The 16,296-nt window shown below is 34.2% G+C and overlaps 1 protein-coding gene across 6 annotated transcripts in view; it reads left to right on the top strand.

Annotated features, from left to right (window-relative positions):
* The window catches only part of RALGAPA1 (Ral GTPase activating protein catalytic subunit alpha 1), a 331,780-nt gene that overhangs the window by 158,779 nt on the left and 156,705 nt on the right, over nucleotides 1-16,296 (top strand). For all 6 annotated transcript variants that reach the window (XM_074213382.1, XM_074213380.1, XM_074213383.1 and 3 more), the window contains 5 exons: nucleotides 2,727-2,920; nucleotides 3,052-3,150; nucleotides 3,437-3,592; nucleotides 4,495-4,623; nucleotides 7,812-7,937. In XM_074213382.1, the coding sequence (XP_074069483.1) occupies nucleotides 2,727-2,920; nucleotides 3,052-3,150; nucleotides 3,437-3,592; nucleotides 4,495-4,623; nucleotides 7,812-7,937 (704 nt within the window). The remainder of the gene's footprint in view (nucleotides 1-2,726; nucleotides 2,921-3,051; nucleotides 3,151-3,436; nucleotides 3,593-4,494; nucleotides 4,624-7,811; nucleotides 7,938-16,296) is intronic.

The raw sequence follows: 16,296 nt of genomic DNA, 5'->3' as shown, positions 1-16,296 counted from the left end.
AAGTGCATATAGAAAGGAAAAGTGACTTTTATTTATAAATACATATATATTTAAAGCAGTATTCTCAGAACTCCACTGTAAGATGTAGGTATTGCACACCTTCATTTTTCCTAGTTTGCAGGTGAGTTTCCTCATGGTGACTCATAGATTGAGATTACATGATTTGCCTAAGGTCATATAACTATTCAATATCAGAGATCAAGGTCAGAAAGGTCTTTCCTAACTCCAGAGCTGTACAACAATAATTCAGCCTAATTCCTGACAATTTCTTTGAAATTCAGATAGGTAATTTTCAGAATATGTTAAGCACTTGTACACAGAGTATTATCATCATCTTGATAATGGCTAACCTTATATAGCACTTTACTATGTGCCAGGCATTAGACTAAGCATTTTACAATTATTATTTCATTTGATATCCACATCAACCCTGGAAGGTCAGTGCTATTATTATCCCTATTTTGCAGATAAGAAAACTAGGGTGGACAGAGTTAAGAAATTTACTTAATTATCAGAGGTTCTATTTAAATTCAGGTCTTCCTGATTAGGCCTAGCCCTCTATTCACTGCACAATCCCAAATCATGACATTTATGACAATTGTGCTGTTGTCAGCATGCCAAAAATGTTTTTGGAAATATATTGGATAATTCTGACAAAGGAAGATATTGCAAAAAGTCACATAGAACCTTGATGACTCTAGTCATGAATTTCATTTACTAACAAAGTAAAAGCAAATTAAATTCTTTCATTGGGCAGTCAGTTAACATTTGGTTAACCCTCACTTCCCACTGTACCTCTTACTTCTCCTTTAAAAAAAAATTACTCTTTGATTGCTGAGTTGATCTTTAGCTTCACTTAAAATGGATGGATTTAAAGAGAGAAAGTAACTTAGGTGATTTTATTTCTTCTTAGTTTAATAAAGATGTTGATGAGTCGGCTGATTTATTATTATTTTATCCAGAATCTAAACATTTCCCTAATAGTCTTTTCATTTTCAATTAAGAAAAAAACAAAAAAAATTTGAGTCAGGTCTGAGATTTGTCTGATCATTATTCCACTGTTTAAATGGTTTAAAGGTCTGCTTCAGTAGTTTATCATAGCATTGAACCTGCTATTTATTGTTTTTCAATATTAATCTTGTGTTATGAAAATATAGGATCACCTTGAAAATCACCCCTAACTTCTTTAGTTGGGAGCAGGAATGGTCTTTAAAGATTCAAATCATTTGAGAAAATACAAGGAAAAAGGAAGTTATACTTCTAAGCATCAGATGTCTTTGCAGCCAACAAAAAGTTATTGTGTGCTGTATATAAAAATAAAGGAAATTTTTTATTAATCTTATCGACCACATTAAAACAGTTAAAATTTTCTGAGAACACTCAGATGAAGCAAAAAACTTGATAGGGAAAATGTGTCATGTTGGAAATGGAAAAATCAACATGATAGGAAAAATAATAATTATGTAATGTTTGGTTTGTAAAGGCCAGAATATAACTATTTTCAAGAGATAAGGTTTTTTTGTTTTTCAAGAGTGCAAGGCCAATGATTTGTAACCTATTGACCAGCTTCCAACAAAAAGAATAGAGAGAACATTGGCTCAAATTGTAAGCACCACAAATAATTCAAATTACGTGTAAGGAAGAATAAACTTTAACAGTAAAGAAAGTTGTAGAATTGTAAATACATTTAGTCAAAATTTTTAAAATGTTCTGGTCTGTTAAATAATTTGGTTCAAAGAGTCTTCATGGTCTTTAAGGTATTAATGATTAAAAAGTGCACTAAATTTTTACATTTTTGCAGATGTTTCCAAACATAATAGTAACAGAAATGTCACTGATACATACATTAACAACCCAGTAATAGTACTAAAATTATTTTTAATATTTTTTAAACTTAAAAAAGAATTAATTTGCTAATAGTAGCTAGCATATGTGTGCATAAATACACACACATATATATGTAAAGCAATTATCTATACTACAGACTCATACACACACATAGACACATAAACATTTACTATGGACCAGACACTCAATCCAATGCTATTTTTATGATGAAAATGAGACAGGAAGAAGTTAAATGATTTGCCCAGCATCACATTAAGGGTCTTCCTGACACCAGGCACAGCACTTTATCTAATAATGCTTTTAAAAAACCTTTTAGGGGGCAGCTAGGTGGCGGCAGTGGATAGAGCACCTGCCCTGAAGTCAGGAGTACCTGAGTTCAAATCTGGCCTCAGACATTAATTACCTAGCTGTGTGGCCTTGGGCAAGCCACTTAAACCCATTGCCTTGCAAAAAACAAACAAACAAACAACTAAAAAAACCTTTTAGGTTAATTGTAGAATAAAGAGATTTTTTTTTACCACATGTAAAGAGATTACTAGCCTAAGACTGTGACTCATATGTAATGTAAAAAAAAAAAAATAAGAAAAGATACATAAACTGCTAGTGATATAAACTTTTCTTAGAAATTATTTCTGAAATTTTCATCATCTTTATAAGTACAAATTTGTCTATATTGAGCCACATCATAAAGGATGACTTGTGTATGATGTTTCTCAAGTTTCATTTTTTAAGGTGATATTTACAGTACACAAAAGAAGCATTTAATTAATGAGTTGCTGGTCTGAATTGTTGGTATATCAGGATCCTTGGTTTTTTTGGGGTTTTTTTCCTAAAATACTAAGAAATTTTACTTACGTAATTGTTGTATTAACTTCTAGAAACAAGTGAGTTCCCGTCTGAATGTTGCAGTGTGATGGCAGGAGGTACTCTCACAGGATGGCATGCTGATGTTGCTACTGTAATGTGGAGAAGAATGCTAGGCATTTTGGGAGATGTTAATACTATTGTGGATCCTGAAATACATGCCCAAGTATTTGATTACTTGTGTGAACTTTGGCAGAATTTAGCAAAGGTAAATTAGGGGAAAAGAGAAAATGAGGTAATCAAATTTATCATAGAGGAAAAAAAACACCAAAGATGTTTTGCTTTTGAGAACTGCATAAATTTCATAATTATATTCTTTACCCTTTAAAAAAATTGCAGATTAGAGATAATCTTGGCATTTCAATTGATAATATGACTTCACCTTCTCCACCAGTTTTAATACCTCCTCTGAGAATCCTTACTCCTTGGCTTTTCAAGGTAAATTAAATTTTTACTTTTGAAATAAAAGCTAATGTTTTAAGTAGATATATTTCACTGTTTCTTTCTATGACATTTCTTTTTTTCAGCTAGTTATTTTTGAATGGTACTGCTTATATACTGTCGTCAGAATTCTATAGAGACTAGTTTGCATTAAAGCAACTATAATTAAAGGCATTCATAAAATAGATGTAATTGAAAATATTAAGTTACACTTAAAAAGATAAATATCTTTACTACCTTCTCCATTTTTCTTAGAAATTTAAAATTGACTTTTTAATTGCAGGCAACCATGTTAACTGATAAATATAAACAAGGTAAATTACATGCCTATAAACTTATTTGCAATACAATGAAAAGAAGACAAGATGTATCTCCAAATAGAGACTTTTTAACACACTTCTATAATATAATGCACTGTGGACTACTCCATGTTGATCAGGTAAATTTCTTAGAATTCCTAACCATTTGATTTTGATTCTTGATTCTTTTTACTTCTTTTTTAAATTAATATTTCAAATAGTTCTAGAGATCACATTTCATAGAAATTTTTTTTGTTGAATATGATATATATATATTTAGGGAATATTAACTATTGAAAGTTCATTGTTTATTACTAAAAAAGAAAAATGGTTTTTGAATATTGCATATTCATCTACTGTCCAACAATTTGTAAACTCAAATTTAATTTTATAATAAATTCTAAGATAAATTAATTCAGTATTACTGGCATTACAGATAAAATTGTAGTTTGTGATGTATTCATTTTCTTATAAAATAATTAAATCTGGGAAAAACCTTAAAAGCCAGTTTTTGTGCCAAATTTAGAGCTTTCCCCCACATCTCATTTGTATGGGGCCTCTTTGCAAAAATCTGAGCTTTCTAAAGTATCTACTTTCCTTTGAGTTTTAGAACTTAAAAACTTATTGCTTAGAATAGCATATTGAAGTAAATGGGACCAGGAAATGAGTTTGTGATTCACAGGCTTGAGAAAGTTGTCTATTATATCAAGTATCCACTTGTAAATAGTCTTCCTTTTGACTATATGGGTAGAAGCATCCTATACTGGTACTGTGAAATAATAATTTTTGCTCCTACTTTGCTCTAAGCATAGAATATAGAAATTGCTTATGTGGACACATTAAAATTATTTTTAAATTCAGATTTCTGTCAGTTTTCCAAAGACCTGACTTAGTTAGTAAAACAAAGTATGAAACTATTTTTCTTTGTGTGTATATGTGTGTGTGTGTGTGTGTGTGTACAAATATATATATATATATTTATATACATACATACATATATAAACATATGTGTAATACTCTTTTCCTTGTTCTTCCTCCTAAGGATATTGTCAATACAATCATCAAGCATTGCTCCCCTCAGTTTTTTTCACTTGGTTTGCCTGGTGCCACAATGCTTATTATGGATTTTATTGTAGCAGCTGGTAGAGTAGCTTCTTCAGCATTTCTTAATGTAAGTTTTTTTCCTTTACAATTCAGCAAACTTTAATTATACCCTAACTAGTTGGAACTCCAAGTTTAGGTGAAAGAAAACTTAAGAAGCTCTTTTGTTCAGAAGAAAACATTTAACCTATTAACAGACCAGTGAATCATCCATTTAAATAATATTTCAGTACTGTGAACAAAAGATGCAAAAATACAAAAGATGAAGGAAGCTGAAGTGTAGAGAGGAAGGTTAAAAGATGGCTATCAAAGTAGCAAGCAATGGTGAGACAACACAGAAAAAAGTATATAGAGGAATTCTAAATGAAAGAACAAAAGTATAAAAGTAGAAGTAAATTGAAACAGAAGTAAAGTTCATTTAATAGTATACTTAAGCTACACAGGAGAAAAACTACATACCATGCCTTGTAAGACTATAAGGCAACATATAATTATTATTTCTCTTCTATCACTATAGTTCTTAGTGAAAAGCAAAGGAGAATTCAGAGCAAATTTAGATCAGTTTTTAATCTTCTGTGTTTAAAATTTTCTAAGTTCTAATTTAGTTTTGTGACCTTGGGGCAAATCACTTAATCTCTAGGCTTCAGTTTTCTCATATTTAAATTTAAAGGTTTAAACTATTTGACCTAAGTCATTTATATGATCTAAGTTTATAGTTCTATTGTCTATGATTCTATTTTTTGCATGCAAAAACTGTGTCTTTCAGGAACACTATGTCTAATATTGTGGACTTTTGTGGAGAAAACATTTTGTAAACCTTTAATTTCTGTACTTATTATATATATATATATATATATATACGTATATATATATATATATATATATATATATAAATCAACTATGATATTATTATTACGAAATTAGTGCTTTTTTACCCTGGAATGTATAATGAATATTTTCATAACTTTATTATGAAAATATTTTAATAATCTTATTTCACTTAATTGGCTTTATTTTGTAATCCTATTTATTTTATTTTATACATTATTTTAAAATGGGTGAAAGCTTCATAAGGAAAAGAAATTCGAAGTGGCCTTTAGAGAATGGATGGGATTTCTGAATTCTGTGCCTGCTTTAAAGGATCTTTTTAAGGTTACAAAAATAGCTTGAAGAGAGATCCAAAACATAGCCAAAGAAAGGATGAGTAGTCCAGCTTGTCTAGAATGTAAAGTATGTAACAAGAAGGATTTGTTTTTAAAATTGTAATTCTAGGTTGGGATTAGATGGTGGAGGACCTTTAAAATAGAAGACTGAAGGGTTTAGACATTAGTGAGTAAACTTTAATGGATGACTTTTGAAGTAGGGGAATAAACCAGGATGGTTTAAATAATCATAATCATAATCATAATAATCATAATCAATAGTGCCCATTGTTATTAAGAGGATAAGGAACATTAAGGACTGAAAAAACCTCCATTGAATTTGATTATTGTTTCAGGAACAAGATTGGAAATAAAAGCTACATTTTCAAGACTTGGGTAGTTAATGAATGGTGAAAAAATCTAAGAAACTGTTCATGTTCTACCTTTTGAAAAATTTGATAATAGACAAAAACTGAGTGTAATTGTTTTAGACTAGAGAACCTGATTGTTGACAGAAAGGAGAAATTTAAGAGTCATGATAGAATATAATTATGTAACAGAATTCCAGAGGAGGAAATAGAATTAAAATCATAGGTAGAGGCTTATCTTTCTTTGGAAAGTGACTTATCTTCTTCCTTCAGGACAAAAAGGACTATTTTTTGGGTTGTATCATCCTACAAATAACCTCCCATGCTTTTATAGGTCTCTGTATGCTGCTTATTCCCCTACTGTTGTTGCTCCTAATCCCTTAGTGGATCAGTGGCTTCCAAGTGCCTCTCCTCTTTTTTAGTTTCCATTAATCACAGCAATACTTGAATAAACTTTTTTTTGACCATAAAAAAAAAATCACAGGTAGTCAATCTTATGCTAGAGGAAGAACACTATTTTATCTGAGGAATGAGAAGATTATGGGAATAGATAAATTGTGAGGTAGAGAGGTCAAGTAGATGCACGTTTTGTACCTGTAAAGGAGGAAGCAAGATTATCTGCAGAGATCAAGAGGTCTGAGGGAGTAGAAAATTTTTAGAACAGTTACTTTGGAAATTTTAAGGGAATGTGAGCAAAAGATACTTGGAGGTATGAAGGCTCAATTTTACTTGGGTATTATGAATTTGTAGTCATCCCCATTAGGTATAATTTTATAACATCTTCTAGGCCTACTCTACCTGGAAGCTGGAATAAATTAGATAGTTGGAGTAACCCAGCATTGGAGAGTGACAGAAATCTGAGGAGCAGCAGATGATCCAAAGGACAATGAATTCTGTGATGTTAGCTAGCACCACTAGAGAGGCTGACCCCATGGTCCAGGCTGGAATAGGGAGGTGAGTGAAATTAGACTTGATAGATGGGAGAATCCTAAGAACTGAAGGACTGAAGGTTTTGCTGAAGATAAAGAACATTGATTTAGTGATTGAAGTGTGACAAGTCATGATTTAGTGATTAGAAAAGGAATTTTTAAGAATTTAATTATGAAGGGAGATGACCTAGACAGCTAGAATTTCAAATTCTGAAGTTTTATACATATTTTAAATGTAGAACAACTTATCAAGTAGATAAATTAACACATACCATCATTCCATGGGGTGGTAGGGGGGAAGAGAAATTTTTATTGGAAAAAATAAAGTATGTTAATGATGGTCAAAATAATAATTATATCTGTTTACGTTTTATGGTTCTATAAACCATATATGTTTCCATTTGATTCTTCAAAAACCCTTTTTCTTATTATTCCTGTTTTATCAATGAGGAAATTGGAGTTCAGAAAGATTTCTTGAATTGCCCAAGGTCATATGGCTATTAAGTGGTAGAGGTATGGGGATTTCATCCTCAGATCTTTTGTGTCTAATTCCATTATTCTTGCCACTTATATCAGACTATTTTGCTATAGTTATATTCATCACTGAATATGTGTAGGATTTTGTATTAAGATCATTAAAAATATTATATTTTAAATACTTGGACATAAATTTTACTCTTTAGAAATTTTGTGTTATGCTATTCAGATTCATGTCTTCATTTTTTGTTACAGAGTACAGCATTGGCTTGATATTTTTTATCTTAATACATACTAATACTATTAAATGCAAGTTTATGTTCTGGATTATTTGATACATAGGCACCAAGAGTAGAAGCACAAGTTCTCCTCGGGTCCCTTGTCTGCTTTCCCAATTTGTATTGTGTACTACCGGCTCTTCATCCAAACATGCCTGATATTGCTGTATCTCAGTTCACAGATGTTAAGGTAAGCTATCTATCTATCTATCTATCTATCTATCTATCTATCTATTTAGTTAGTTAGTTTTTGCAAGGCAGTGGGGTTAAGTGGCTTGCCCAAGGCCACACAGCTAGGTAATTATTAAGTGTCTGAGACCAGATTTGAACTCAGGTACTACTGACTCCAGCGCTGGTGCTCTATCCATTACGCTACCTAGCTGCTCCCAAGGTGAGCTCTCTTAATCAGTATCACAGACTTTTCTAAGCACCTCCCATAATGTCATTTAATCATTATATTAACTGTAGTTTTCATATTTAAGTGATATAAATAGTTCTTATTCTTTGTTTTTTATAGACTCTATACTCTGTATAAATATTCTTTTAAAAACCTTATTTTAAGTTTTATCAAGCACTCTGTCTTAAGGAAAATAAGCATCAAGTCCTTGAGGGCTACTCTGTGTGTCCTCTGTATTAATTCTCCACAACTGTATTTATGGTTCAAGTTAATTTAAAAATATCTTTTCTTCACCCAAATTTACTTTTTGGGATTATTCTAAGGTTGTGGAAGATTTCTCTAAAGGACATGTATGCCCAAGTATCATGCATAACCTGCTTGAGATATAGCTTGAAAATATATGGAAAATAATTACTTAAATTTAGTTTTTAGTCAGGAATGTTGCAAAGCAGAAATGTTGTTATATCTGATATGAAGATAAAAATTTCAGGTATGATATAAAAATCACTATTATTTTAACACTTTTATCTGGTTGTAATTATATTGTTATATTACATTTTTTCTGGAACTCCAGAAAGACCTACTTTTGTTCTTATTGCAGAATACCACTGATAACTTATTGGGCATTATACTATAAATAAAAATACTTTTTGGAAGAATTTAAGTTTTCCATGATATAGAGTAGGCTATTTAATAAAATTGCATAGAATAATATTACTTTCCATCCTTTGAAGTAACTAATATGTCCTCCAGACTCCCTGATTAGTTATTGAACCTTTAAAAACTAAGAAGCATTTTATTTGGTATCATCAAGCCTCATAAGCATAAGAGTAAATAGACAAAGACTGCTTTTTGATTTTTCAATAACAAAATAAAATTGAAACTTAGACATATAGATTAGTTTTTATCTCTTGGTGAAGTTATTTTTAATCACAGGATACTGCTTATCATTTTAGGCTATAGTAGTTAACTTAATTATTTTGAGATTAGAAAGCATTTTAATGAAAGTCATTGGATTAAAACATTAATAAAAATGATGCATGCAGTACTGCTTGCTATATATAGCCAAACTAGTGAAGCTAATGAAAATTATATTTTAATGAGAATAATTGAATACCAGTTCTATATTAACCATCAAACTGTATTTAAATTAATGGGTTTTTTAAATGTACCACAGCATCTGGGAAAAGGTAAATCCTTTGAGATTTTGCCTACCCTTTGGGTTGATTGAAAACAACTAGTAAAGAGGAATAAACAGAAAGAAGGTAGTAATATTGTTGTGGCCCTGAAGACCAAGCTGAAAAGAAACAGTAGTGTTTTTTGACCCAAAACAACATAAGAAAAATGTTGTAATTTAGAAGTCCATTATGATGAAACTGTTGTTGCAAGTTCATTGTGAGTTGATGGGGACCTGGATTGAGGTTTGATGACAGCCAAAGATACACAGTAGAGAGATACTTGTTAATCAGTAAACTATTATGTATTAGGCTCTGGGGATTATACATAGGCAGCAGCATGTTTCCTTGTTAAAGGAGAAAAAATAGCAAGTGCACTCTGTGTTTGAAGTTTGAAATAGTTGTGAGATGTCAAAATAAATATTATGGTAGTTCAACTCCATAATACCATTCACAAGTGAGAGAGAGAGAGAGAGATTGAAATCGATTAGGATTAACATGTTTAATTTTATAAGTTTATAAAATACTAAAAATTTCATGTAGTGAAACCATTTTTTATATTCATTCATTTGAAATTTCTGATGATTTATCTATTAGTCTTTTTGATTCCAGCTTTTGATATATGATATTTATCCTGAAAAATTTTGTTTTTCTTTTAATACCAGACACAACGGTTAAAATATATAAGTTTTGTTGCCTTTTTTAATCTTATTCAGAGTAAGTTTTTATTAAGCTATTATTGTCATTTGGAGAGTGACAAAAGAATCATTTCAAGGAAGAGACAGAAAAGTAATTGAAAGTTAAATTTTGTCATATAAGCAGATAAGTATTCTGATACTTGGAGTAAGGAAAGTTAGAAATCAGGAATGACTCAGTTTTTGAAACTAACAGGAAAATTTGTGTTTCCAGCAGAATTAGGGTAAATCTGAAAAGGGGAAGGTAAAAGTTAAGATCAGTTTTTTTATTTATTTTTTTATTCTCATTTTGTACAAATGTTTTTCTTTACATTAATAAAATATACTTGTTTACAAGTAAACAAAATACCCCTCCCCCATGAATATAGATAGACTTGCTTGGGCAAAAAAGTAAAGGGGGGAGAAGAAAAATTAAAATTAAAAAAATAGTAGTAATAATTGTAGGTATGACCAGGTGGTGCAATGGACGAAGCACCAGCCCTGGAGCCACGAGCACCCGAGTCCACATCCAGCCTCGTAAACCCAATAATCACCCAGCCATGTGACATGCAAGCCACCCGATCCCCACTGCCCTGCAAAAACCAAAAAGAAGAAGGAAAAAAAGACCCAAAATGAAATAAAATAGTAATAATAGTAGGGGTGGCTGGGTGGCAAACAGAGCATTGGCCCTTGAGCCAGGAGCTCCTGGGTCTGAATCCGGCCCCACACACCCAATGATCACCTTGCTATGTGGCCCCAGGCAGGCCACCTAGCCCCACTTGCCCTGCACCCTCCCCCAAATAATAATAACAAAAAATGTGTTTCAGTCTTTGTTCCAACACCATCAACTCTATCGTGAGTGAATCACATTCTTTATAAGTCCATCACAAAAGTTACTTCCATATTTTTCCACTGTTGGCCATTGCTGATCGCAACTCCCTCCTTTCTTATTTCTCCACTACCATGTACTATATTTTCTCTCTCCTTTCACTATGACTCTGCTGTAGGGTCGCTGAGTGGCGCAGCAGACAGATCCCTGGTCCTGGGGCCAAGAAGCCCTGAGCCCCCATACCACCGCTTAGGCCCAGAATCTACCTGGCCCTATGGTCCTGGGCAGGCCATCAAATCCAAGCCCCTTGCAAGAAGTAAAAAAAGAAAATGTGTTATATCTGACCACTGTCCCCCTATGGTCCATCCTCTCCTCCTTTATTCACATCCCCACCCCTTACCCCTGCTCCCCCCCTCCTTCTTACTCTACTTGTCTACACCCCATTGAGTATATTTGCTGTTTCCTCTCCTAGCCATCTCTGATGAGAGCAAAGGTTCCCTCATTCCCCCTTGCCTCCCCCCTTCCATATCATTGCAATAGCTCATTGTAATAAAAAAAAAATCTTATTATGTGAAATATCTTGGACTATTCCCCCTCTCCTTGTTCTTTCTCCCATTCCATTTCCCTTTTTTTCTTATTGACTCCATTTTTACACCATATTTTATCTTCGAATTCAGCTTTCTCCTGTGCTTCAACTATAAAAGCTCCCTCTACCTGCTCTATTAACTAAGATGGTTCATATGAATATTATCAGTATCATTTTTCTATACATGCAGTTCATCCTCATTAAGTCCCTCATATTTTCCCCCTCTCCTCCAATCTCCATGCTTCACCTGAGTCCTGTATCTGAAGATCAAACCTTCTGTTCAGCTCTGGCCATTCCAAAAGGAACCTTTGAAATTCCCCTGGTTCATTGAAAGTCCATCTTTTTCCCTGGAAGAGGACATTCAGCCTTGCTTGGTAGTTCATTCTTGGCTCATTCTAAGCTCTTTTGCCTTCTGGTATATTGTATTCCAAGCCCTACGAGCTTCCAATGTAGCTGCTGCTAAGTCCTGTGTGATCCTGACTGCAGCTCCATGATATTTGAACTGTGTCCTTCTGGCTGCTTGTAATATTTTCTCTTTGACTTGGGAGTTCTGGAACTTGGCTATAATATTCCTAGGGGTTGGTTTTTTGGGATCTCTTTCTGGGGGGGATTGGTGGATTCTCTCCATTTCTATTTTGTCCTCTGCTTCTAGAATATCAGGGCAATTTTCCTGTAGTAATTCTTTGGAAATGATGTCAAGGCTTTTTTCCTGATCATGACTTTCAGGTATTCCAATAATTTTCACATTATCTTTCCTAAGTCTGTTTTCCATATCAGTTGTTTTTTCAATGAGATATTTTACATTTTCTTCTAATTTTTCATTTTTTTGGTTTTGAAGTATTGATTCCTGATTTCTGGTAAATTCATCAATCTCCCTGAATTCTATTCTTTGTCTGAAGGATTTGTTCTCCTCAGAGAGTTTTCTTATCTCTTTTTCCATCTGGCCAATTTTGCTTTTTAAAGCATTCTTCTCCTCAATAACTTTTTGAACTGTTCTATCCATTTGACCTAAGCTGTTTTTTAGCATGCTATTTTCTTCAGCATTTTTTTGGATTTCCTTGACTAAGCTGCTGACTTCATTTTCATGTTTTTTCCTGCATCTCTCTCCTTTCTTTTCCCAGTTTTTCTTCCAACTCCCTCATTTGATTTTCAAAGTCTTTTTTGAGCTCTGTCATAGCCTGAGCCCAATTTCTGTTTTTCTTGGAGTCTTTAGATGCAAGAGCTTGTGCTTCCTCATCTTCAGACTGAGTATTTTGATGCTTCTTGGGCTCATTTGCAAAATATTTCTCAATGGTCTTCCTCTTGTTTCTTTGTTCAGTTTCCCAGCCTAAGCCTGTTTTTGGGGGTGCTTCCTGAGCTTTTGGGACACTCCCACAAGGGTCTCAGTGTGTGAGGTTCTGTCCTCCCTCCTGGTCTTTGAATGACCATAAGGGCCCCCCTCTGCCACATGGCTGAGGTAGGGGGGGCCCTGCTGTTCTATGGGGGGGCCTAGACTGCAATCAGGATCTGAATGTGGTCAGAGCTCCAGAGGGCAGAGGACAGAGCTCTGCAGTCTCTCTTCACTCCCCTCCCTCAGCTCTATGGGCTCATGCCCTGGGGGCTCCTGCTTACCCGCTCCACCTGCTTCTGTTTCCGGTTCTAGGCTGCTGAAAGACCAGGCTGCTGGCTGGGTGTCCTGAGAGCTGGGCTCCACGTGCTTGCTCTGGCAGAGGACCCCTCTGTCCCCCCCACTTTGTGCTGGTGCTCCCTGGGGTGCAGTTCAGGAGACTCCCCTGCTGCTGTGAGCTGAGGCTCCCAGCGCCCTGGGGCTGCCTCTGGGAGGCTGAAGTTCTTTGGCTCTGGCGGGCCGCCGCCCGGGGAGCAGAGCCTTTCTGCTCTTTTCCAGGTTACCTTGAGTAGAAGAACTGCCTCACTGGGTCCCTTTGTGGGTTCTGTCTCTCGAAAGTTTAATTAGAGTCCTTAGTTTATGAGTTTTTATCAGAGAGCTCCTAAGACTCGATCCCTTCATGTCGCCATCTTGGCTCCGCCCCTTCGAAAGAGAGCACATGTAGACTTTAAAATGCTTTTTGGATACCGAATTTGAAACATTCAGTAGTCATTTGGTGGTGTGCTTGTATGAGAGAGAATAATCTGGCTATAACTATTTATTAAACACCTGTTTTCTTCCAGGCTATCTACTGAGCATTAGAGACTAGGATTTGACTATATAAATCTTGGACTCATTCATAGAAATGGTGAAGATGATAAATTCTAGTTAGAAGTTTTAATTTTCATTTTTGTTTTGTTTTTTCTTACCTCTTAACCTCCCGTTAAGAAAACAACAAAAACAAAATCTGATTTAAGTTGAGCTAAATAAATGTCTGCATTGACTATATTTTTAAAAAAAAGTGTCTCAATCTACAACTTCGATTCCTTGGAAATTGTAGTTTACCATTGCCTTTTAAAGAGTGCTTAAGTCTCTCTCTCAGAGTTGTTACAAAAGTCTCAGAGTTGTTTTTTTAAATTTATTTTTATTAAAGATATTATTTGAGTTTTACAATTTTCCCCCCAATTTTGCTTCCCCCCCCCCCCACGGAAAGCACTCTGTCAGTCTTTACTTTGTTTCTGTGTTGTACCTTGATCCAAATTGGGTGTGATGAGAGAGAAATCGTATCCTTAAGAGAAGAGAAGTCTAAGAGGTAACAAGATAAGACAATAAGGTATCTGTTTTTTTCTAAATTAAAGGGAATAGTCCTTGCACTTTGTTCAAGCTCCACAGCTCCTTATCTGGATACAGATGGCACTCTCCTTTGCACACAGCCCAAAACTATTCCTGATTGTTGCACTGATAGAATGAGCAAGTGCTTCAAGGTTGAACATCACTCCCATGTTGCTGTTAGGGTGTACATGGTTTTCTGGTTCTGCTCATCTCACTCAGCATCAGTTCATGCAAATCCCTCCAGGCTTCCCTGAAATCCTATCCCTCCAGGTTTCTAATAGAACAGTAGTGTTCCATGACATACACATACCACAGTTTGCTCAGCCATTCCCCAATTGAAGGACATTTACTTGATTTCCAATTCTTTGCCACCACAAACAGGGCTGCTATAAATATTTTTGTACAAGTAATGTTTTTACCCTTTTTCATCATCTCTTCAGGGTATAGACCCAGTAGTGGTATTGCTGGGTCAAAGGGTATGCACATTTTTGTTGCCCTTTGGGCATAGTACCAAGTAGTTCTCCAGAAGGGTTGGATGATTTCACAGCTCCACCAACAGTATAATAGTGTCCCAGATTTCCCACAACCCTTCCAACAATGATCATTATCCTTCTTGATCATATTGGCCAATCTGAGAGGTGTGAGGTGGTACCTCATAGAAGCTTTAATTTGCATTTCTCTAATAATGATTTAGAGCATATTTTCATATGGCTATGGATTGCTTTGATCTCCTTATCTGTAAATTGCTTTTTCATATCCTTTGACCATTTGTCAATTGGGGAATGGCTTTTTGTTTTAAAAATATGACTCAGTTCTCTGTATATTTTAGAAATGAATCCTTTGTCAGAATCATTAGTTGTAAAGATTGCTTCCCAATTTACTACATTTCTTTTGATCTTGGTTACATTGGTTTTATCTGTGCAAAAGCTTTTTAATTTAATGTAATTGAAATCATCTAATTGGTTTTTGGTGATGTTCTCCAACTCTTCCTTAGCCATAAACTGCTCCCCTTTCCATAGATCTGAAAGGTAAACTAGTCCTTGATCCTCTAATTTGCTTATAGTATTGTTTTTTATGTCTATATCCTGTAACCATTTGGATTTTATCTTGGTAAAGTGTGTGAGGTGTTGGTCTAATCTAAGTTTCTTCCATACTAACTTCCAATTATCCCAGCAATTTTTATCAAAGAGGGAGTTTTTATCCCAGTGGCTGGACTCTTTGGGTTTATCAAACAGCAGATTACTATAATCATCTCCTGCTTTTATACCAAGTCTATTCTACTGGTCCACCACTCTGTTTCTTTAGCCAATACCAAACGGTTTTGATGACTGATGCTTTATAATATAATTTTAGATCACGTAGGGCTAAGCCACCTTCTTTTGCACTTTTTTCATTAAGCTCCTGGCAATTTTTGGCTTTTTATTTCTCCATATGAATTTACTTACAATTTTTTCTAACTTGTTAAAGTAATTTTTTGGAATTTTGATTGGTAGGGCACTTAACAGATAGTTTAGTTTTGGTAGAAATGTCATTTTTATTATATTAGCTCTACCTATCCATGAGCAGTTGATATTTGCCCAGTTATTTAAATCTGATTTAATTTGTGTGAGAAGTGTTTTATAATTGTTTTCAAAAAAATGCTGACTCTGTCTTGGCAAATAGAGTCCCAAATATTTTATATTGTCTGAGGTTACTTTGAATGGGATTTCTCTTTCTAGCTCTTCCTGCTGTTTCTTGCTAGACATATATAGAAAAGTTGAGGATTTATGAGGGTTTATTTCATAACCTGCAACTTTGCTAAAATTGCTAATTGTTTCCAGTAATTTTTTGGATGATTTCTTGGGATTTTCTAGGTAGACTATCATGTCACCTGCAAAGAGTGAGAGTTTTGTCTCTTTCTTCCCATTTCTAATTCCTTCATTTTTTTTCTTCTCTAATTGATGCTAACATTTCTAATACAATATTGAATAGTAGTGGTGATAATGGGCACCCTTGTTTCACCCCTGATCTTATTGGGAATGCCTCTAGCCTCCCCATTGAATATAATGCTTGTTGATGATTTCAAATAGATACTGCTAATTATTTTAAGGAACAGTCCATTTATTGATACACTCTCTAGTGTTTCTGATTGGAATGCATGCTGTATTTTGTCAAAAGGTTTTTCAGCATCTATTGATATGATCATATGAT

This window comes from Macrotis lagotis, chromosome 1 (assembly GCF_037893015.1).
Source record: "Macrotis lagotis isolate mMagLag1 chromosome 1, bilby.v1.9.chrom.fasta, whole genome shotgun sequence".
Lineage (NCBI taxonomy): Eukaryota > Metazoa > Chordata > Mammalia > Peramelemorphia > Peramelidae > Macrotis > Macrotis lagotis.
Note: the sequence above shows the minus strand (reverse complement) of the source record. Positions and strands in the feature narration are given on the sequence as shown.